The sequence below is a fragment of the Coregonus clupeaformis genome, chromosome 9 (assembly GCF_020615455.1).
Source record: "Coregonus clupeaformis isolate EN_2021a chromosome 9, ASM2061545v1, whole genome shotgun sequence".
Lineage (NCBI taxonomy): Eukaryota > Metazoa > Chordata > Actinopteri > Salmoniformes > Salmonidae > Coregonus > Coregonus clupeaformis.
In genome coordinates, this window is record NC_059200.1 from 20,815,192 (window position 1) to 20,839,879 (window position 24,688).

Consider the following 24,688-nt stretch of genomic DNA (forward strand, 5'->3'; position numbering starts at 1 on the left):
GTACGTGTCAAGTGACTTGTTGCCGCTCCGCAAGATGACTCGACTCATCTTCAGCAGCACCTTGCTGCTGCCGGAAGGTCGATCAACATAGAGGGTCTCTGCGGTGGAGCTCACCAGGCAAATGCTCTCTGTTGACGCCTTTGTGCAGGCGGTCTTCAGAGTTCATTCTAGTGTTCTTTGTAGCAGTCGGGCTAGAGAATCACAAGATGCTTCTTCTCGCACTTCTTGCACTTAGCCTTGAGAGTACACTGAGCTGTTTGGTGTTTCGTGTCCATGGAGGATGGTGATGGTCTTGTGGAAGGATATTTTCTTTACACTGATCTCGGCGTGAGCTAGGGTGGTCCCTACTTTGGTCGCTACTGAACTGCGTGCCATCTACTTGCACTCTCATCTCATATTCGAGCCACTCTGCCAGGTGAAGGAGGGTTGGAATGGGTGTCTTGTGATGGGGTTCACACATCTCTTGAAGCTGGCTCTTAGGTTGTGTGGTAACTTAGCTAAGAGGCGGGAGACGTGTGGCTCACATGGGAGACGTGTTGAAACATCAAAACGAACTCTGAATCAACTGTATTCATTTGGGGACAGGTTGAAACATGAAACATTCATGGACATTTAGCTAGCTAGCAGCGAAAGCTTTAGGGCCTAACTCAGCGTTTCCCAAACTCGGTGCACGTTTTGGTTTTTGCCCGTAACACTACACAGCTGATTCAACTGATCAAATATTGATTATTAGTTGATTACTTGAATCAGCTGTGTAGTTCTTGGGCAAAAACCAAAACGTTTTGGGGTCTCGAAGACCGAGTTTGAGTCTTATCTTGATTATTGTCCAGTCGTGTGGTCGAGTGCTGCAAGGAAAGACCTAGCTGGCCCAGAATAGAGCGGCACGTCTTGCTCTTCGTTGTAATCAGAGGGCTGATATAAATACTATGCATGCCAGTCTCTCTTGGCTAAGAGATGAGGAAAGACGGACTACATCACTTCTTCTTTTTATAAGAAACATTGTGTTGAAAATTCCAAATTGTTTGCGTAGTCAACTTACACACAGCTCTGACACACTTACCCCACCAGACACGCCACCAGGGGTCTTTTCACAGCTCTGACACACACACACTTATCCCACCAGACATGCCACCAGGGGTCTTTTCACAGTCCCCAAATCCAGAACAAATTCAAGAAAGCGTACAGTATTATGTAGAGGGATTATTGCATGGAACTTCGTTCCATCTCATATTGCTCAAATGAACAGTTAACCTGGTTTCAAAAAACTGATAAAGCAACATCTCACGGCACAACACCTCTCCCCTATTTGATCTAGATCAGGGTTCTTCAATTCCGGCCCTGGAGGGCCGAAACACTTCTGTTTTTTATTTATACCTGGTAGTTAATTGCACTCACCTGGTGTCCCAGGTCTGAATTAGCCCCTGATTAGAAGGAGAGGATGAAAACCAGAGGTGTTTATATGATTTATTTATTTCAGCATCTTGAGAGAATAAGAATTTGCAGTTAGTTAGATACCGTCTGTAGAGGCGCTATCTTTATCAGCATCATAAAAGCTGATAGTATTTCAACCACATAAAATATGCATTCAAGACAAACTGAAATCTTATCAGCAACATGCTGGGTCATTTTCACAGTTTTCTATTTCCTTACAACCGGTCAAACTGATGTCATTTGGAAATTTTGCACAGAAAGTATTTTCAGTTTTTTTTATAGTTATAGCATTTTCTCACTGGTCCCTAAATGTCTTTGCTCCGCGAAAGAAGCAGAGACCTTAGAGAACTTGTCAACTAGGTCATTTCACAGTCCCCAAGTCTAGAACAGACTATGGAAGGCGCACAGTACTACATAAAGCCATGACCACATGGAACCCTATTCCACATCAAGTAACTGATGCAAGCAGTAAAATGTGATTAAAAAAACAGATACAAATACACCTTATGGAATAGCAGGGACTGTGAAGCAACACAAACATAGGCAAAGACACATGCATACACACACGATAACATACGCACTATACACACACGTACGCATGGATTTTGTACTGTAGATATGTGGTAGTGGTGGAGTAGGGGCCTGAGGGCACACAGTGTGTTGTGAAATCTGTGAATGTATTGTAATGTTTTTAAAATAGTATAAACTGCCTTAATTTTGCTGGAACCCAGCGAGAGTAGCTAATGGGGATCCATAATCCATACAAATACAGATTGAAGCATTCATTCTATCGATTTACAGTATTCACTTTTTCCACATTTTGTTACGTTACAGCCTTATTCTAAAATGGATTAAATAATTACAAAATCCTCAGCAATCTACACACAATACCCCATAACAATAAAGCGAAAACAGGTTTTTAGATTTTTTTTCACATTTATTAAAGTTAACAGAAATACCTTATTTACATAAGTATTCAGACCCCTTGCTATGAGACTCAAAATTGAGCTCAGGTGCATCCTGTTTCCATTGATCATCCTTGGGTTATTTCTACAACTTGATTGGAGTCCACCTGTGGTAATGATTTGGAAATGCACACACCTGTCTATATAAGGTCCCACAGTTGACAGTGCATGTCAGAGTAAAAACCAAGCCATGAGGTCGAAGGAATTGTCCGTAGAGCTCCGAGATAGGATTGTGTCGAGGCACAGATCTGGGGAAGGGTACCAAAACATTTCTGCAGCATTGAAGGTCCCCAAGAACACAGTGGCCTCCATCATTCTTAAATGGAAGAAGTTTGGAAGCACCAAGACTCTTCCTAGAGCTGGCAGCCCGGCCAAACTGAGCAATCGAGGAAGAAGGGCCTTGGTCAGGGAGGTGACCAAGAACCCGATGTTAACTCTGACAGAGCTCTAGAGTTCCTCTGTTGAGATGGGAGAACCTTCCAGAAGGACAACCATCTCTGCAGCATTTCACCAATCAGGCCTTTATGATAGAGTGGCCAGACGGAAGCCACTCCTCAGTAAAAGGCACATGACAGCCCGCTTGGAGTTTGCCAAAAGGCACCTAAAGACTCCCAGACCATGAGAAACAAGATTCTCTGGTCTGATGAAACCAAGATTAAACTATTTGGCCTGAATGCCAAGCGTCACGTCTGGAGGAAACCTGGCACCATCCCTACGGTGAAGCATGGTGGTGGCAGCATCAGGGACTGGGAGACTAGTCAGGATCGAGGCAAAGATGAACGGAGCAAAGTACAGAGAGATCCTTGATGAAAACCTGCTCCAGAGCACTCAGGACCTCAGACTGGGGTGAAGGTTCACCTTCCAACAGGACAATGACCATAAGCACACAGGCAAGACAACGCAGGAGTGGCTTCGTGACAAGTCTCTGAATGTCCTTGAGTGGCCCAGCCAGAGCCTGGACTTGAACCCGATCGAACATCTCTGGAGACACCTGAAAATAGCTGTGCAGCAATGCTCCCCATCCAACATGATCGAACTTGAGAGGATCTGCAGAGAAGAATGGGAGAAATTCCCCAAATACAGGCGTGCCAAGCTTGTAGCATCATACCCAAGAAGACTCGAGGCTGTAATCACTGCCAAAGGTGCTTCAACAAAGTACTGAGTAAAGGGTCTGAATACTTACGTAAATGTGATATTTCAGTTTTTTATTTTTAATAAATTAGTAAACATTTCTAAAAACCTGTTTTTGCTTTGTCATTATGGGGTATTGTGTGTAGATTGATGAGGGAAAAAACGGTTTAATCAATTTTAGAATAAGGTTGTAACATAACAAAAGGTGGAAAAGGTCAAGGGGTGTGAATACTTTCCGAATGCACTGTATGACATTATTCTGGTGAGCAAGGGTTTATTTAGTCTTCTAGGACAACATATATAATGACAGAAGAGAAGCTACATGTATCTAATTATATACAAGTTGACTAAGAAATAGTCTACCAAAATGTCGGAGATTATAAGCAGAAACATCTAAATCAGGCAAAAAAAATCCTGCACCCCTTGTCAAAAAATAGTTCTGCCGTCTCTGACTGTAGCCTACAGGCATTTTCTATATTAGCGGGTTAGGGCCGGGTGTAAGCCTCATATTTTCACTTTATCACATATAGTCGGCGGATGGGTTATTAGCAATTGCAGGCGGGTGAACAAACAGCTGACCCGCGCACCACTAGTATACACGTCATACATTGTGGCTTTAATAGGGACCTGAGTTTTTCCTGACCAGGATAAACTCAAGGCCCTAATGGATGCTCCTTGAACTGATTATATCATAATATCTAATCATACTGTATCTAGTCTAACATATAGCTTCTGTCCTTATCTAAACCAGCACTATGGGGTTCATGCTGTCTAAATAATTTATTCTTAACTTTTTTCTTAGGAAGAAACATAGGAAAAAAATTAAGAACATTTCCAATAACTTTGAGGAATAGCAACTTTGCTTACCTTTCATCATAAGTCTATAGTTAAGGAAAAAATGGCAGTTAAGAATACATTTATTCTTAAGAAGGTTTTGTGAATCTGGGCACAGAACTTCAAGAAGCAGCAGGAGTTTATGCTGCACAGCTCCAGGTGAGAGGTATCTATTTTACTGGGAATTACAGGTTAGGTACAGTTTTGTGTAGCACAGAGAATTGGCGATACTGTCTTCGTCCTCGATTTTGTGATGCGTGATTTGAAGGAGTCAGGCGCTGGAGGGTAAATCACGGTATACAGATTTTATTCCGTAATCCAGTGTAACCAGTCCAGTGCGCAAAACAGGCGCACTGGAACAAACATGCACACAGGGAAAATACCCCGGCAATACAAAATACAGAGCTCAACCGAGCTACTACTCCTCACAATGAACAAGGGGGCAGAGGGAACACTTAAACATGTACTAATGAGGGGAATATGAACCAGGTGTGTGTAATTGACAAGACAAATGAAATGATGAGATGAGGAGCGGCAGTGGCTAGAAGGCCGGTGATGACGAACGCCGAAGCCTGCCGGAACCAGGAGGGGAGGCAGCTTCGGAGGAAGTCGTGACAGATTTGTGGAAACAGGAGTCTCATAAAACTTCCGTTGAATTTAGAAAATGCTTCGTTATTGAAATAAGTAAATGTTTTGCTCCATGAAGTAATCCAACGTGTAAATTGCCATCTTGTCTTTTTTAAATCTTCTCATTGATTGAGAGATGATTGAAGTTACCATTATGTAGGCTTATGAATTGAAAAACACTTAGCTTGATATGCAGGCCTATTATAACTGTGGTTCCAGTGTCAGGGTCATAGATAGAACATTGGGTGGGCTTTGGTATAGCCTAGCACAATATTGGACTAAAGGAACCTGACATTACTCCTTAGTCCAAGAACCTTACATGTTCTTGTCACACCCTGATCTGTGTCACCCATCTTCCCCATTATCCCCTGTGCATTTATACCTGTGTTCTCTGTTTGTCTGTTGCCAGTTCGTCTCGTCAAGCCTACCAGCGTGTTTTTCGTACTCCTGTTTTCTTGAGCCCTCTTTTCTAGTTTTCCTGGTTTTGATCATTCTGCCTACCCGACCCTGACTGCCGTTCTGTACCTTACGGACTCTGCCCTGGACTACTGACCTCTGCCTGCCCCGACCCTGAGCCTGTCTGCCATTCTGTACCTTACGGACTCTGCCCTGGACTACTGACCTCTGCCTGCCCTTGACCTGTCCTTTGCCTGCCCCCTGTTCATATAATAAAAGTCAGTTATTCGAACTGTCTGCATCTGAGCCGTGATAGTTCTGTTTAAAGGGAGAAGTGGCTCTGGAAGACAAAACAGACAAATACTCCATCTAAACGTGAATAAATTCTCAACTGCAATACGGTTCTAGAAACATTAACCCCTCTACTTTCATATCACCTCAAAATAATTTCACAAATGGAAAATACACAGTTACTGTACGCTGTTTTAACGGGCTTTAACAGGTGCTGCCAAAAGTATTTTTTAGTGACAACACGTTTGTGGTGAATGTCTTCCATTTACACACGGTGTTCGGAGACGCAGATAGCAAATTAGCACAGGTTTAATGGGGGCTCATCCGGGATACCATTAAACCCACTGGACCCTGCTGCACTGAGCTCTCTGAGTTGTGATTGAGGTGTGATGGTAGGTTGTGGTTTGTGTATTTTCATGTAGGTATTTCAGGAAATGGGTTCCTGAAATTCCCCAACAAGCAGCTGATTGATTGGATGAACATTGATGATTGGAGAGCTGACCCCGCGCCCTCGTCAGGATGCAGCTGTCTCCAATTACATTTTTGTCATTTAGCAGACGCTCTTATCCAGAGCGACTTACAGTTAGTGAATACATATTTTTTGTAATTATTTTTTTATACTGCCCCCCCCGTGGGAATCAAACCCACAACCCTGGCGTTGCAAACGCCATGCTCTATCAACTGAGCTACATCCCTGCCGGCCATTCCCTCCCCTACCCTGGACGACGCTGGGCCAATTGTGTGCCGCCCATGAGTCTCCCGGTCGTGGCCGGCTGCGACAGAGCCTGGATTCAAACCAGGATCTCTAGTGGCACAGTTAGCACTGCGATGCAGTGCCTTAGACCACTGCGCCACTCAGGAGTATTACCAACTCCTCCTGAAGCTATATAAGCCCCAGTTGCTCAGAAAAGGGGGGACCAAAATGGCTGAGAGTTACAGCATGTTGGTTGTATGCTAAGATTTTGGTATGTACTGTGTAGTTGTTGCTGTGATGGTTTGTGTTAATTTGTGGCTCAGAGAGTTTCTTTAATGTCCTGAGTTAATTTTTTTCTCAGGTTTTGTTGTGAACCAGTTTGTGCAATTTTGTTTAATTTGTTCCCAAGGGGGGAAGGGGAAGGCACCTAGGGAGTGCTTAGGCAAGAGGCCCGCGGGCATACATTACCCGTAGAAGTTGACTGTCTATGCACACTAGGAAAGACCTGGGCGGACCATCCCTTGTATTTTGGTTAGTGCACCAGGTGGTGCTAGTTAAGTAGTGGGTAGGCAGGTAAGGTAGGAGAGGGGGCTTTGATATTTACTTTCTTTGCTTTGGTTCCATCCAGCCCCTTTTCTCCAAACTTACCGTGCGAAGGAATAAATTCCCTGTTAACGGTATTCTCTGCCTTTTGTCATCCTTACTCACACCTACAGTCCCGTACCTCTTTCACACCACGGAGAGTTGAGTTGTAGCAGGGTGTTGCGTTCCCTCTTCCACCCCACGGAGAGTTGGGTTTCACCCCACGGAGAGTTGGGTTGTCGCAGGGTGTTGAGTTCCCTCTTTCACCCCACGGAGAGTTGAGTTGTAGCAGGGTGTTGCGTTCCCTCTTCCACCCCACGGAGAGTTGGGTTTCACCCCACGGAGAGTTGGGTTGTCGCAGGGTGTTGAGTTCCCTCTTCCACCCCACGGAGAGTTGGGTTTCACCCCACGGAGAGTTGAGTTGTAGCAGGGTGTTGCGTTCCCTCTTCCACCCCACGGAGAGTTGGGTTTCACCCCACGGAGAGTTGGGTTTCACCCCACGGAGAGTTGAGTTGTAGCAGGGTGTTGCGTTCCCTCTTCCACCCCACGGAGAGTTGAGTTGTCGCAGGGTGTTGCGTTCCCTCTTCCACCCCACGGAGAGTTGAGTTGTAGCAGGGTGTTGCGTTCCCTCTTCCACCCCACGGAGAGTTGGGTTTCACCCCACGGAGAGTTGAGTTTCACCCCACGGAGAGTTGGGTTGTCGCAGGGTGTTGCGTTCCCTCTTTCACCCCACGGAGAGTTGAGTTGTAGCAGGGTGTTGCGTTCCCTCTTCCACCCCACGGAGAGTTGAGTTGTCGCAGGGTGTTGCGTTCCCTCTTCCACCCCACGGAGAGTTGAGTTGTAGCAGGGTGTTGCGTTCCCTCTTCCACCCCACGGAGAGTTGAGTTGTAGCAGGGTGTTGCGTTCCCTCTTCCACCCCACGGAGAGTTGAGTTGTAGCAGGGTGTTGCGTTCCCTCTTCCACCCCACGGAGAGTTGAGTTGTCGCAGGGTGTTGCGTTCCCTCTTCCACCCCACGGAGAGTTGGGTTCCACCCCACGGAGAGTTGGGTTGTCGCAGGGTGTTGAGTTCCCTCTTCAGTCTGTTTCCGTAAACAAGCACTGTAACATGGAAATATGGCCGCATGGGAACCCTAACCCTATAAAAGGTGTGTATCAATTTAACCTTTAGTTTTTTTATTTCTCGCCGATATGAAAGATAAGGTCCATATTCTTCCAAAACCGTACCGCAAGCGATGCATGTCAATATTCAGACAGAGCGTTGCGGCTCTTAACAAAACTCCCACCTACAAAATACTCCTTTGTCCAATGACTCTTATGTGTAATGGAACTGAGAGTCATGATCAAGGGCTAGACATAGCCTAACCAGCGTCAGAAGAAGGCAGTTTTATAAAATTACTAATTACATTCCAATCGGCTCAACATGAGTCTTCCCTAAAATAGGAATTATGTCTATTTTATAATCAGTTTTTTAAATTGTGTTAATTAGGTAAAGGATTTGACGTACTCAACCAGTTTTACCGCTGATTGTCCCCTCTGGACATTAGAAAAGTGTTTAAGGCCCAAAGCGGTGACACCCCTGGTCTCGTATTATACCTGTCTGCATGAATGCAAAAGCCATAACAAAGATTCCTATATAAACCTATACAATGTTTGGCCATTATCTCTGTTTCTTGGAAGAGGAAGAGGAGAGAAGTTTCAGGTGTAAAACTGGGCAAAACTTGTTGAAATTACAGCATTATAACATCATTACAACGGTTGAAATGACCACTGACGTCTTCAAAACCAGTTTTGCCCGGTTTCTGGTTGTAAAGACGTCATTTGAACGATTCTTGCCCACTGGGTAACACACATTTTATTGATGCTCAGTAGTTTCCCCTAGATTCTAAAATATCTCAGTAACACAGTAACACCGTCTTGAAGATGGAGTGAGGTGCTTCCGTCCGCTCGGGGCGATTCGAAGCATGGTGTAAAACAGATTTAGTTGGAATCGTTAAAAAGGGGTGGCTTTTTGCAACAAGCTTTATCCAAAAGCTTTTTTTTTTCTCCATTTTGTGGCCCAATACGTTTTTGATTTATTTTTGCCTGTGAGGCAATCAGCATCTGTGTTCTGTGGTTGTGGCAGACCAATGTCATTATCAGACAAGAGCCCATAGGGGGTGACAGACTTATTAACGCACACTGTAAAATATTGTTCTGTTTTCCCCCACTTTCTCCCCACTTTTACCTCCGCAAATGTAATAAATAATGACTAATGATGATTGGTTGATTGATCCCAAAGCTTTCCAGATTGAGTTTGGGGCTTCAGCATCATCCTCTGGTTAAGGTCATTTGGATTACTCAGACTGAGCCAAATATGTGTATATATATTTTTCCTGCAGGTTTTTGAGGGAATTCAGGTATTCTATGACGCTGTTTACCACACGAATGGCATCTTTAACCATGTCATTACATATAGCGTCCCATATCCCAAATAGAATCACATGCAGTAATTCTGTATGTCTTTGTGACTTTATGACAGCTGAGACTACATGTTCTGTATAAGTTTGTCATGTGTAATGCACAATTTGCTCAGACTCTGAGGTAAATGCATGTACTTTAAGATTATTTTTGTATCTCAGATATGTTATTTTTTTCTTGCAGGTTTTTGTGAGAATTGAGGTATTCTATGGCATTTGTTGACCACCAGTATGGCACCTCTTAACTGTCCTTGTGAGATGTGACAGCAGGGTACATCAACAGAGCACATGTTCTTCAGAAGCTTGTCATGTGTAATGCACAATTTACCATATGCCACACATCATCATCATCATCATCATCATTGTAAAATGTGGTGGGTACATCTCTAACCGACACCATTGTGTTATCATGCGTCTAATACTGTGGTAACATTAATACGACTGTAGATTATTACTATTTTTTTTAAACATTCTATCTAAAGGTATTTTGAGGACAAAATGGATCGCCTAGAAACAGAACGACATTACTTTACTGTTACCGTCTTCTTCTCTATGTAAATGAATATCTGACACTTGGGATGTTAACAGATGGATTCGACCAGGTCATTTAAAAGGATAGCTGGTGTATCAAGCCTATGATTTCTCCCTCTCTCCTGCATTAAGATTTCAAACAGATTGCACGTCAGGCGGAGGAGGAGTCTCTTTTCAAGTCATATCAATCAAAGTAAATGACTGTTTGCTCGCTGCTCGCCTGAATTGGACTGCATGCTCACCTACGTCACTGCTCATTGTAGTGGAATCTTTAAACGTTTCACGTTATTGTCTATGACTTGATGATTAAATGGAGATGGTCAGTTTGTATGGGTACATCGTGCGTGATTGAAAGTTATGACATTTTTAATTCATTCACTTTCAAAATATGAAGAAAATATAGCCTACAAATTATAGGGGTGTGGATCCTGATGTTCTCAGGAAGGTGAAATAGAATAGATGAGTATTGATTAGGCTATGGCATTTAAAATAAGTCATTGACGCCCCCCACAGTCTTTTTCACAAAGCTCAAATTGTTTCCCTGCGTATGACAATATGTGAGATTATAAAACCTTATAGCAATCAAAAGTTAGATCTCATAACTAGACTCAACACACTCTTAAAATAAAAGTTGTCTCATTAGTTGAGGCCGGTTTTGACTATTTGAGAGGCTCCTGTATTGTCAGTTTTCCATTTGATTTACTGCTCAGTCAAGGACATTCTTCCACACGGCCTTTAGGAAATGTCAGTGAACTTCCTCCATGCATTCAGCGCACATTACACTTTATCACCTTTGTCACCTCCATACACTCCTCCTCCGTCATCCCTCGACTCTCCTCAGCCCACCTCTCTCCCCCCTGTCACCCCTTCCTGAGGAGTCAGAGCAGACTTTAAGAACTGTGTCTCTCGGTGACGTCCGACTCCATTTGAGCATGACTTTGGGGTTAAGGCCTGAGTTGGCAAAGGCAAAGGGTCTTCTTGATATGCCTTAGCTGCAGAGATTCAGACGTTGGCCTAATGCCTTAGTCAGAGACACCAATGTTATCCAATGTGGTATACACTGGAAGGAATCTTTCCTATCTGCCAGAATGCTCTTGTGACCTCCTATGCACTCTATGAGGTAGATAAACGGTTAAGTGGAGCCACTACCTTACGAGGACCTAATGAAAATACATGACACACTCCGCTGGATGTCTAAGCCTTTAAAAGACACTATACTTTATATCCTAACTGCACACATTTTCTCCAACGGATCTGTGATGTTTTCTATTTTTTTCTGTGAACAGAATTCTGCTTCCTGATGACACGGCGACGTTGGTGGCAAAGGCTGAAATCGATGTCTGGTGGTCATACAGTCTAAAGTGTCAGACCCATTGAAATTACTGCAGATGAGAATTCCCTAGCTGTCTGATGGTTATCAGAGAAATAGCAGCGTAGGTGGGAGTCCTGCCGTCCTCTATGCCTCAACCCGACCAAAGACACTGGATGCGTCCCAAATGGAACACTATTCCCTAACGAGTGCACTACTTTTGACCAGAGCCCTATGGACCCTGGTTAAAAGTAGTGCACTATATAGGGAATAAGATGCCATTTGGGACACTACCACTGGATTACTCTTTACCTCCCCCAGTGTGACCTGGCCCAGTGAGAGGCCTCCTGAATGGACGCGGGAGGTGATGTATTTGGGACAGATCCACCAATGAGCTCTCTCCCTCCCTCCCTCCTCCCTCCCTCCCTCCCTCCCTCCCTCCCTCCCTCCCTCCCTCCCTCCCTCTCATGTCACAACACCATCACCTCCATGCTCCATTCATGTTAACATCTTTAAAAATATATATGGAGCAGCAACTCTCTGAGTTAACAGCACTCAGTTAATGGAGTTAATGGCACTCAGGGAAGACATGATGCTTATCCCAGCTCCCTGAGGACACAATGGCTTTCACGGTTGATTGGTCATGTGCCTTCATCACCCTTGAGAATGTGGATAATATAGAACCCCCATGGCCCCACCAACCTCCTCAGTATCTTGAAGAGCAGTATATCAGACCTGGTCTCAAATAATACTTTATCTGTGCTTAATTGAGCTTGCTTGGTGCAATGGAACCAGTAGAATAGTCCCAAAAGTGCAAACCCCGCCCATCTGGCACTACAGGTAGGCTAAAGCAAAACGATCACAAGTATTTGAAAGATTACAAATAGTAGTCCTATTTAAACCCAATCTGCAGAATATACACTCCAGGGTTCTCCCCAAAGAAGGAAAGAGGGCGCTGCGACACCTTGTGGACTGACTGTGCCACTATAAAAAAAATCAAGTTAAGTTAAAAAAAATATATATATATATATATATATATATATATATATATAAATATATATATTACCATTTGTTATCATTTAAGGTAATTTTGCTCTAGATTGCAGGAAATGGCTGTTACATATGTTTAATAAAGCAAAAATATCTGGGTCAAACCTCCTCCCGCCGTACTCAGCACCACCTTGTTAAAAAACCTTTAGGAGAACTCTGCACTCACTAATACAGAACAATAGCTCTTGATTTTTAAGTTTTCCCAGTGATTTCTTTAAGCTCACTAATACAGAACAATAGCTCTTGATTTTTAAGTTTTCCCAGTGATTTATTTAAGCTAATGTTAAGGCGTCACTGAATAGCCACACGCCAAGACAGTGCCTGATGCTTTAATACCAAAGAGGTTGTAGTACTCCAAGAAAAGCCAAGTGATCTTCTCTAATCACCACATTTTAGCACTTCTCCTTAAGCTCCCAACAATGCACCAGGTGTGGTGAAAGGTATTTATTGGTTTAAAGTTTTTGTGACATGATGGCTTGTGTAATCAATTGACTAATGATGACTAACAGGTCACAAAACGAGCCAATCATTCTGGCTCCACCCCTTGTCTTTCAGAAACACCAGACACTTCCTTCAGCGTGTTTATTTTTGTTGTTTGAAGAGTTGCACAAATTATAGTTGTAGGTACATTGACATTTACGTTTTTTTTATGTGACTTCAAATGAAAGCTTTTCATGTTTTTATTGAATGCAATTTACATTCAATTGTCTGGAGTCAAGACATGACATTGTACTTTGTACTCTTGGTAGAGCATGGCGCTTGCAATGCCAATATAGTGTGTTCGATTCCCGGGACCACTGTACGTAAAATGTATGCATGCATGACTCTAAGTCACTTTGGATAAAAGTGTCTGCTAAATTGCATATATTATTTATATACAGTATATTCATTATATAGTCTTGATTTTGTATCCCACTCCTTCTGTTTTCGGCCACTTACTGTTAGAATAGTTAATGTATTGCCACAAATGACCTAAGATAATTGTCACGAAAATCATCCTCACATGACACACTATAATTTATGTCCCTTTTATATTTCCATATTTGAATGTCATTTGAATCTTATTTTTCCCAACCCAATCAACCGCTAGCCTTACGATCTATCTACATATTTCATAAAGCAAATGTCATCTTTTGACATGACTTTTAGGAAATAAAGAGCTGTCATACAAAACGGCATTCATTCTTTCTTCTCTTCTCCTAATGATAATAGCAGCCGTGGTGGACGGTGAACGTCTTTGCAGTAAACGGGAAACAGCGTAGAAAAAAGCCTACTTGACCAGCCAAAGAGTTCACCTAGGAATAAGAGTGTGACGGCGCTAGGTCAGTCATCAGTGCGTATGTCTCAGCACTGAATCAAAGGGGTCTGACTGCCTTCAAAGGATGCATTTATAGGCTGGCTCGGTAATATTTACAGCCGTTTTTAGAGAATGTGTTTAATCTGTTTTAATATTCACTGAGGTGACAGATGCTGAAATAGCAACCTTTTCTCATCCACTGTGAAGGTCTGAGGCTTTGTCATAACTTGAAGGACAGATGCACTTAGTCTTATTGTCCCGTCTCACAGTCTCATCATTTAATTGTCATGACCATGATAATTACTACAGTGAGCGACTCACAGTTCAATCCAAGCCAGGGTGTGATGGCCACAGGCTCCGCGCTCCACTCTCCCAGTCCTGCGTCACTAGAGTATCAATATGTCTCCTCCCGCTCTCTGAACCCAACCAATACCTCACCTCTCTCTCTACACCCCCACCTAACACCCTCTTCTTACTTCTATTGTCAGGGAGGCACGATGTCCCACGATACCTCAGTCGCACCAGTAGAGACACAGTGTTCATACACATTTCTCCACCTCTCTTTGTTCCTTTTGTGCATTTCACACTCATCTCTCTTGAAACAACAGTTTTCAAATACATTCTGGGAATTGTGTCGAAGAGATGTACATTAGCTATAGTCTATTCATTTATAGGGTATGTGCCTTGAGATCAAAGTTTTGCAGCAGATAACCAGATTACAACCAAACATACGTATTTTTCTGGTTGCTAAAAAAACATCAACAAAACGTCCTTTTACAACCTTTTACTAAGTATAACGTCATAAAAGATGTCATAATAACATCATCGCAACCGGTTTTGCATATTGGGATGTGTTCTCTGAGCTCTGACTGAGTATGTTTCTGTCCTTCCTGCCCTGCCCTGCCCAGATGGAGAGACAGACCCTAATGCAGAACCAGATGAGAGAGAGGCAGATGGCCATGCAGATAGCCTGGTCCAGGGAGTTCCTCAAATACTACAGCACCTTCTTCAGCCTGGCCGCACTAGGCCTCACCATCTGGTGGGTTCTCCATAGAGTTAACTAGGTCTCAACATCGGGTGGGTTCTCTATAGAGTTAACAAGGCCTCACCATCTGGTGGGTTCTCCATAGAGTTAACTAGGCCTCAACATCGGGTGGGTTCTCTATAGAGTTAACTAGGCCTCACCATCTGGTGGGTTCTCCATAGAGTTAACTAGGCCTCACCATCGGGTGGGTTCTCCATAGAGTTAACTAGGCCCACCATCGGGTGGGTTCTCCATAGAGTTAACTAGGCCCACCATCGGGTGGGTTCTCCATAGAATTAACTAGGCCTCAACATTGGGTGGGTTCTCCATAGAGTTAACTAGGCCTCAACATCGGGTGGGTTCTCCAGAGAGTTAACTAGGCCTCACCATCGGGTGGGTTCTCCATAGAGTTAACTAGGCCTCACCATCGGGTGGGTTCTCCATAGAGTTAACTAGGCCTCACCATCGGGTGGGTTCTCCAGAGAGTTAACTAGGCCTCACCATCGGGTGGGTTCTCCATAGAGTTAACTAGGCCTCAACATCGGGTGGGTTCTCCATAGAGTTAACTAGGCCCACCATCGGGTGGGTTCTCCATAGAATTAACTAGGCCTCAACATTGGGTGGGTTCTCCATAGAGTTAACTAGGCCTCAACATCGGGTGGGTTCTCCAGAGAGTTAACTAGGCCTCACCATCGGGTGGGTTCTCCATAGAGTTAACTAGGCCTCACCATCGGGTGGGTTCTCCATAGAGTTAACTAGGCCTCACCATCGGGTGGGTTCTCCAGAGAGTTAATTAGGCCTCACCATCGGGTGGGTTCTCCATAGAGTTAACTAGGCCTCACCATCGGGTGGGTTCTCCATAGTAAGCTATGCCTACATCATTTTAGTTCACATTAAGCCTGGGTTCTTCAATAGTTAGAGATAGATGATTGATAATGTTTTAATAAAATTATAACATTGCAAAATGAATGTTTAGTTAATAAAGAGACTAATGAAAATGAGATGGACCAAAAAGATGAGGCAACACTTTGTTTGAACTGTATGTCACAATACTGTCATAAACATGTCATAAACATAACATAACATGACATATATAATTACATTGATATTGTTGATGACAATATGATGCCACTATTATGATGCTGTAAAGACTTCAGCGTTAACAGATGGTTTGATGTTCTGAAACGCCATCGCTTGCCCAGCTGAGTGACTGTATTTCCTACCTGTTATGTGTGAGAGAGGCTCAGGGATCTAAAGCGTCAGAGGTGAACTGATTCATGTGAAGTGCGGTGGCCTTTCAAGCCAAATCACTGTTTTACTTACAGTGGTGTGATGTGTGCATGCAGTTCATGACCTGTTATTCACATGCAGGTTATGATTCAGTAGTTCCAGATTCATAGTGTTTAATAGTCACATGTGCAGGGTTGCAGGTGTAGTTTCTGGTCATAGGATGACATCTTCATCAAAACAAACAAACACACCATAGAGATAAATACAATGTCGCCCTCGCCCATAATGTTATCAGTGAAGCTAGTTAGTGTGATTTAATTATAAATAAATAATATAAATTGTTTTTAAGCATATCATGATTGCTATAAGTGTTTGTTGATCTCTGTCTTTGGATGCCAACATAAGCCTTGACCATGTTGATAATATAGGCTAAATGTGTGCCCCACCCCTGCAAAAATGTATTTATTGGTTTAGTTTCAAACATTTGAATGATTGTTTTAGGCGTTAGTTGATCTCTGTGACTCTGTATAATGCACCTCTATCCCCCACACTTGCAGTGCCATTAAGAAGAGGAAGCCAGCTCTTTGTCCCTGTCGTACCTCTCATCTTCGATGGACATGGCGTATGGAACGCTTATCTACCGCATGAGGGGTATGTACTTCTCTCTTTACCAAGTGTACTGACAGCTGACAGCTGACCTGAAACGTCCTGTGTACACTCTGATATTAGATTTTCACATTGTCCTTTCCAGCACGGTTCCAGAAACTATGCTGGATGCGTAACCAGACCAACGCAGTACTGCTAGGCTTGGCTCAGTAGTGTGAAAGGGGTATTAGTCCCTTCTATTTGAGCGCACAATCACGTCTAATAGTGATGTCACCAAAAGATTAGAACAAATGGGGATTAAAATGTCCCCAATTTGAAGACTAAAACCATCTCAAGCAGAAAGAGACAAGAGAGGAATCAATCATGCTTTTATTTGTTTCTCTCTGTCAAACTTCAAACCTCAAACATGCTGTGACATTACAGGCTGTGCCTGGGAAGTGCTTGGGTTCCATGCTCATTAGGTATGGCGAAAGATATTTGTATTCCCTGACCAATCTCCAATCTGGCTGCTTTTGAAGTCACTGCCTGAAGTGTCACCTCTCGCAAAACGACTTAGTTTGATTTTCGTTCAGACAACTAGAAACCTTGCTAGGCATACCCGCCATCAAACGTCTTTGAACGTATACATTTAACAGAGTGGCTGCGTTCTCAATTCTCTAGAAGCCTGTTCCAGAGAGCTAAAAATCCTTAACTTCTGCGCATTTTCGGGATTTCTCTACTTTACGCACAGTCTCTGCTCAATTCGTTCGGCTGCCCAGAGACCAGGTTACTCTGGCGAATGGTGCTTGTTTAATAAAGTTAGATCAAAGCTGAATCAATGTCTGCAAGATCACATAATGATTGTATTCTACATAACCGAACCGAATATAATAGCATAGTACAACGTAACTGTAAGACAAAAAACACCACCTAATTTCTTATGACATTTGAGGATGATTGTGCGAATGCTCGCATTTTTCTCTCATGCGGGCAGAACTCAACAGCGCGCGACTCCAGGCAAAATATGTGCTTTGATTGAAACAAAACAGAGGGTGACCACAACAATGTGTGCGTAAAGTAGAGGTAAAGAAACATCATGCAGAACGTGATCCAGATGTTTTGCTCTGAGTGGCGCAGTGGTCTAAGGCACTGCATCACAGTGCTAGCTGTGCCACTAGAGATCCTGGTTCAAATCCAGGCTCTGTCGTAGCCGGCTGTGACCGGGAGACCCATGGGGCGGCGCACAATTGGCCCAGTGTCGTCCAGGGTAGGGGAGGGAATGGCCAGTAGGGATGTAGCTCAGTTGGTAGAGCATGACGTTTGCAACGCCAGGGTTGTGGGTTCGTTTCCCACGGGGGTCCAGTAAAATAAAAATATAAAAATATATAATGTCTGCACTCACTAACTGTAAGTCACTCTGGATAAGAGCGTCTGCTAAATGACTAAAAAATAATAAAAGACAATAAAAGAAAAGAAAATAAAAGGGTTCCAGGGGGGCGGAACTGGCGGTTACCGTCGGAAACGCAGCCTCGGCCTAAATATAACATGAGAAAACAATATTATTGTACTCAGTTGCTACAATATAAGGCAGCTGTAATTTCAACAATACTCGGGCCAGACCACCACAGATTAAGTTTAATATCAGTATCTTGGTTGAAAGCAAAATACAACATTTTCGTGATCTTAAAAGAAAAATGGAAAATAAAGTATTATTTTTCTTTGCCTGCTTGTTTTCTTTGCTCTCTGATTGATGTCACTTCCCGTCTGTGTGTGTCCCCCCAGATGAGGCAGAGAGCATAATGGTCTCAGAGCACGACCGATTGGACCTTCCACACGGTGTGGCCAACTTCCCGAGCATTGAGAAGGCAAGAAGAGCCAAGAGCTCCCTGAGCTCCCACTTTGAGAAATGACACCGACACTGTCCTGCCATGGGTGGGTGTTGTTCAGGGTTGTTCACACCTCTGACAGTGAGTGACGCTCCTCCATCCCTAAGATCAATGTTCATCAAGTCTTGGCCTAAGTTATGCTGTGTTTATGTGCTATCTGAATCAGTGGCGGTCGGTGCCATTTATGATGAGGGAGGACGATTTTTTTTTTCTTCATGAGCATGTCCTTATTTCTATTACAGCATATTGTATGACTGTCATTCATATTCCATTCACCCAGTTCAATGTAACATCGATAGGTTTAGGCTACTACATGATACTAACATTTTCCCTATAGCCTACCAATCATGAGGTTGCTACAACCTAGCCTATGAATGAACGTTTACAACGTAGGTGCACACAGGTCGAGATACAAATTTGACATGACTGGCAGTGACACATGGACAGACAGTGACACATTCAATACCGCCTTGCACACTCTTGCCTGCATCTAGCTGATCTAGGGTGTAATCATTAGCTCAACAGTTACAAACAAGAGTTTCTATTGGACAAATTCAGGTATGTCTATCCCCGTTTCGTTCCGTTTGCTTCCGTTTAAGAAACGTTTTTCAACAGAATCGGCAGAATGAATACACCCCTGATCACGCGTAAACACAGTTCACTTCCATAGCAGCCACGTTGTATTCCTTCTCGCATCTATGCGCTCTCCTCCTCTCACCTTTTCCCTTCGTTTGTGGACTTCAATGCACAACACATCAGCTGTATGTGACCAGGAGTATGTGACCTTTCCAAGCCAAACAATATCATAACCGCTATACACAGCCTACATCGTTGTCACCATATTAGCTAAAGTAACGTCATAGTCAACATAGCTAATATAACTAACGTGTTAGTAAACCCGCTATATTCATGCAGTAACGTTACAGTGTAAGCAGTTTAACAGTTACACCGGCAGGCCCTGGTGGCAATAAATGAGTAAAACCAAAAGCTTACCTTGTCTTTGAAGAGTTCCAGTATTGTGTTGGATAGTAATAGCCAGCTAGCTAACATAGCATCCCTCTGTTTGAGCAGGGTGTTTGAGTAGGCTAAACTAGCTAGCTGCATTTGCTCGTTAAGTGAAACTGAAAGTGAAAAAAATGACGAATTCTGTCTCTCTATCTCTTGCTTCTCCTTCATTTTTAAAGAAATTAATTTGTTCAAAACTGTTCAACTATTGTCTTTCTCTCTCTTTGAGTCAACTACTCACCACAGTTTATGCACAGCAGCGCTAGCTAGCTGTAGCTTATGCTTTCAGTACTAGATTCATTCTCTGATCCTTTGATTGGGTGGACATCATGTTAATTCATGCTGCAAGACCTCTGATAGGTTGGAGGATGTCCTCTGGATGTTGTCATAATTACTGTGTATGTCAATGGAAGGGGGTGAGAACCATGAGCCTCCTAGGTTTTGTATTGAAGTCAGTGTACCCAGAGGAGGATGGAAGCTAGCTGTCCTCCGGCTACACCATGGTGCTACCCTACAGAGTGCTGTTGAGGCTACTGTAGACCTTTTAATCAATTATTTGGTGACGTGAATATATTTAGTGTTGTTTTATCTAAAAATGAGAACTTTTTAAATGTTCCTCTGAGGAGCCTCCACTGATCGGAATGATTGGAAACTCTGTCCCGTAAAACTCCAGACAGACATCTAAAACTGTTCATAATGATCTTCTAAGTGTTATATACGTGTGGGAAACTTGGGTAGCATCATAGCCAGATATATATTTTTGAGTTTTCGATTATCCCAAATACAAAATATTACAGCCAGCCATGCATAGAGGACACTTATTGTGGTGAACTAGGAATGATTGTTGAACATAGCAGTACATTGAACATAGCAGTACATTGAACATAGCAGTACATTGAACATAGCAGTACATTGAACATGGCAGTACATTGAACATGGCAGTACATTGAACATAGTATGTAACCTATTCATGGAACATTTGTTTTTCAATACTGATGTCAGACAATATGTACATCATACGATTGTCTGTCCAATGGATCAGGTGGATATTTCTCTTGACAAAGTTTACTTTCTCAAATAGACAAAATCATATCCATCCATTTCCACAGAAATTATTCATTCTCTGCTGTCATAGTACCTTCTCCACACACACACACATGGGGTCAGTTTTTAGCCTGTCATCATTTACAAACACAGATTGATTATTGTAGATTAAGATTTGATTGGAGCCAGTCTCAGGTGTGTAGCTCTGAGCTGTTTCTCTAGAACCACACCAAACCCAAACACTGATCTTTCACTGTAATTCTGCCATATGAAAGAAATTATACTCGGAATACGTGAAGAAAAAAATTATAATATGAGGTCATTAATTATTACGCATCTAAGTGTGTGTGCGTGCGTGAGAGCGAGCATGTTGGGGAGGGAGGGGGGTTGGCATCAGGTGGATGTGTATGGAGAGTAGGGTATCATGACTGGCACACAAGATGGTGAGGGGCTAGAGACTATAAAAGCTGGACCAGTAGCAAACAGATCACAAGAAGCACCAAATGGTAGCGAGAGAGTCACTTCATGATATCCTACTGAAGTCTACATTGACAGAGAACGTTGACTGATAGAGCAGTAACAGCATCTAAAGAAACTCTTCACACTCGCACCAGGACTGCACAGTAGGGCAACTTCAGTTAATCTCTACAAGGAAACCAGCTCTACTTCTTTAACTGAAAATGCCTCTAAAGCTTACTACTGTGATCCTTGTGTGTGTTGGTAGTTTGTTCTTGTGTGCGAGCGCTCAAAGCCTATCGAGAGACTACGGGGTCAAACTGTGCGGAAGAGAGTTTATAAGAGCCGTTATCTTCACGTGCGGCGGGTCCCGTTGGAAACGGTCCTTAGATGAAGACTTGGGTACGTAGGCAAAAACATCATTTACGGTCTTATAAATGCAAACACTCGTCAGTCATGTTGAACTGGTCAAACTGATTTTTATTCGCAGCTGCTGTAAGAGTTAAGTTATAATCTTGTTACTTTCATGCTAACGTTTTTGAAAGCTGCATTTTTTTTGTTTTACTTTAACATGAGCTACATTGATAATTTCCATTGTGTAAAAGTTAAAACAGTAGCTATATTCTCAAATCAAAGTTTATTTTTTTACGTTTCGAAGATAGTCGCATTTTTGGAAATAGTATTTTGCCTGAGAGAACGCCTGAGAAACCTCTCTGCTTGATAATGCCACTTCAGCACCACAGACAGCTCCTTGATTAGAAAACGAGACAACAGGGAGCTCTGCTTTTGCCTCTAAAAATATGGTACCCTGATTACTGAGAAGTAGCCTAATTGAAATGCAATCATAGGCTAATTTGTAATTTCCTATTCAAAAGGTGGTTCAGAGCGCTTTTTTTATTTAGCCAGGTGGGTCTGCAAGGCACTCCGCATGTTTTCTGAGAGAGATCGCTATCCATGCAGAAACAGTCTAGGACCTCTGATTTTCACTTAAATTAATTGTTGGGGTGTCTTGACACAGGGTGGGAAAAGTTAAAAAATAACCCAACTCATTTTGTATTTTGGAGGGATTTTCAGTCATTTTATGTATTCACTTTACAGTCTATACAGTGGAGATAAAACAAAAAAAAAATGTGTCTCCCCACTGACTGTCCCACTCCCTCCCCCTGTTCTGTTCGGACTCCTTCCAGATCCCTTCCAGCCCGGTTCCTACAGTGATGTCACAGAGGGCGAGAACAACAGAATTAACTGGCCTCACGGACATGGTCTGGATCAAGCAGCAGCAGCAGCAGACCACCCTCTCCAGCTCTCCTCCTCCACCTCCCTGGCAGACCTCCTCTCACTCTTGGGCGGAGTGGGGGACCATAGGGGGTCAATGGTTGATGTCGACCCCAGCGAGGGGCTTCAGAACCAGGCTTCAGTGCTGGGAGGAGTGGCCAGGAACCCAAGCATCAACTGGCCACGCCGCGAAAGACAAAAGAGGAACTTTTCCCTGGGCTTAGCTGGCATGTGCTGCAACCAGGGCTGCACTAAGAATGACATTGGGCGTCTGTGCTGAGTGAGACTGGGGCAGGACAGAGGAGGTGGACACAGGCTGAGGGAGCTTGCCCTTTACAGAACGGAGAACGTTGCTCAAATTCTCCTTTCTATACAGGGCGAGGAGAGCTCCACCTTCTCTCTGTGTTGTTGGACTGGGTGTGAGGGAGACAGCAGTTTTACGTTTTCATTTCAGTGTTCCAAGAGAATCACGATCATAAGGTTTGGGTTGTTGATGGGGGAAATTTCAACACAGGCTAGCAAATGGCTTTGTACACTTTTCTGTATAATGTGAAAGGAAAATATTTTGCATTTAATTTTCATTATTTCTCAAATTTTGTCTCATCATTAAATGAATTACTTCGTTACTGAAGCAAGAGCATCATTGTACTTCCCTGAGGAATACAATTGTTTGAATGACATGAAAAAAATTTCCCCCCTAACAACCCACCACAAATACTCCATTAAAACACTGAGAAAATATGTTGTGTATGTAAATGTTAAACTAATCAAATATCAATATAAAGTATCTTTTGGAAATCGAATCTTGTCCAAGTCAAAATGTCTCATCCACTCAATGGAAAATCTACAAATGTGCTAGCTATATAATGATATTGCATGGAAAGAACATATTGGTATTTATTATTCTAATAAAAAATAACAAAAATAATGTGTGCATTCTACCAGAGGTAAAACCACATTATTGGCCATTAATCGCCTCACCTTCCTCAGACCAAGCTAACTGTAACTGACGACATGGAAACAGTGCAGGCAATAAGGAAATTCCCTTGTTATGGATTATCAGCATTTTTTAGCTCCTTTCTCCCTCCACTACACTCCTGGTTCACCATGGAAACGATAACACAGTTAGCTAGTGGGCCGGACTCTGACATGCAGCCAGCTGTATTTAGTCAGCCGTGAGGGCAGGCGGATCCATCAGTCACAATCATGGTTATTTCAATGACTACCACGCTTCTACGGAACATTGGTTACACTTACTACTACCACCACCAGGGGCACAACTTTCACTGGAATGCGATACAAAACGAGGCAAAGGTGTGCTTTAGGACCACGCGGACCCCTCCGAGCGGTGTGGTAGGCTGTTTATAGTGTTTATCCAACTGAAAAAATAAAAATGATGTCCCCTTCCACTTCTAAAACCAAAGTTGCGCCCCTGACCACCACCACTACTAAGGCGTACCTGTGACAGATCTCAAAGCTGGTTTACTCATGACGATTCAACCCCATTTAGCCTCAAAGCGATCATGAAAGACCATTGCCTATATTTTACCTGTAATTGACAACAGACCAGTCAAGGCATTGAGGAGACAAGTCTCTCTCAGGAGGAGCTGCGAGCATCTTCACCATGTCTCTCACAGGAGGAGCTGCGAGCATCTTCACCATGTCGCGCTCATGTGGAGCTCCGAGCATCTTTACCATGTGTAAAGGATCTTTGAGAGCTGACTAGTGTGGATGGAGACGTTAACAGAGACGAGCCACTGTTCAAGCTAATGTTTGATGTGAGGCAAGACAGGATGACTACAAACAAATAACATGGCAGTTCAAATTTTATAGTGGCTCTCTTATAAACAAATAAAACAAGGTCACCCAAACCAACAAAAGCCATTTCTGACCAGTTCTGCAACAACATCCCCTTTAATATTATATATACAATATTGTGTGACTGCTTTGATATAAAATAGCAGATATTTTACAATCAATTTAGCCTAAGCATTATTATTAATATTCAACAACAGCACATTTACGTTCAACACACAAACACAGGTAAATACTGGCTTGCATAAATATGAAGAAAATATATATTTTTTTAAATTCACTTTCCACTTCTTCATGATCATGTGTTATAATTTCTTTAATGAAAAAACAACAAATCTTCACACAAAACACTAACCTTGACATGACGGCATCATGTATGACTGTCAGCACGGCTGCCATAAGAACAACAACATTAAATAAAAGGAAGACAGAAACAAACAAGCAGACAGATTAAACCAGGGTTCCCCAACAGGCGGCCCGTGGGCAGAATTTGGCCCACGGGTGGTTTTATTTGGTCCCCCAAGTTTTGAGCAAAATTGTATTTGTATTTTTTGGGGGTGGGGAATTTTTATTGTTGGCCATGAAAGACTGTACAAAAACACCAGAAAATCAGCTCCAAGTGATTTTTATGTAAGAAATCTGTTCCCAACTATTCCCACGCATAATAGAGAGACACGACGCGATCGTATACAAATGTAAGCAAGGTTTGAAATTATTATGTTTTAGTCAAACATATCTGTTTGGGCATCTTGCGGTCAATTTGCAGTTTACAAA

At 42.9% G+C, this 24,688-nt stretch overlaps 1 protein-coding gene and 1 pseudogene across 1 annotated transcript; both read left to right on the forward strand.

Moving 5' to 3' along the window:
• The first annotated feature begins 4,503 nt into the window (after positions 1–4,503).
• On the forward strand, positions 4,504–18,343 carry LOC121574519 (annotated as a pseudogene).
• Positions 18,344–20,838: 2,495 nt separating this feature from the next.
• LOC121574302 (relaxin-3-like) lies at positions 20,839–22,987 on the forward strand. The gene is made up of 2 exons (XM_041886915.1): positions 20,839–21,226; positions 22,012–22,987. The coding sequence occupies exons 1-2, from the start codon at positions 21,049–21,051 to the stop codon at positions 22,377–22,379; spliced, it is 546 nt and encodes a 181-aa protein (XP_041742849.1). The 5' UTR covers positions 20,839–21,048; the 3' UTR covers positions 22,380–22,987.
• Positions 22,988–24,688: the final 1,701 nt, after the last annotated feature.

What these genes read in the sequence shown, in the direction of transcription:
- LOC121574302 (XM_041886915.1), top strand. Translation starts at nt 21,049, where the DNA reads ATGCCTCTAAAGCTTACTACTGTGATCCTTGTGTGTGTTGGTAGTTTG. An exon ending in GTCCTTAGATGAAGACTTGG is followed by an intron (nt 21,227 to 22,011) that starts GTACGTAGGCAA and finishes GACTCCTTCCAG; the next exon opens with ATCCCTTCCAGCCCGGTTCC.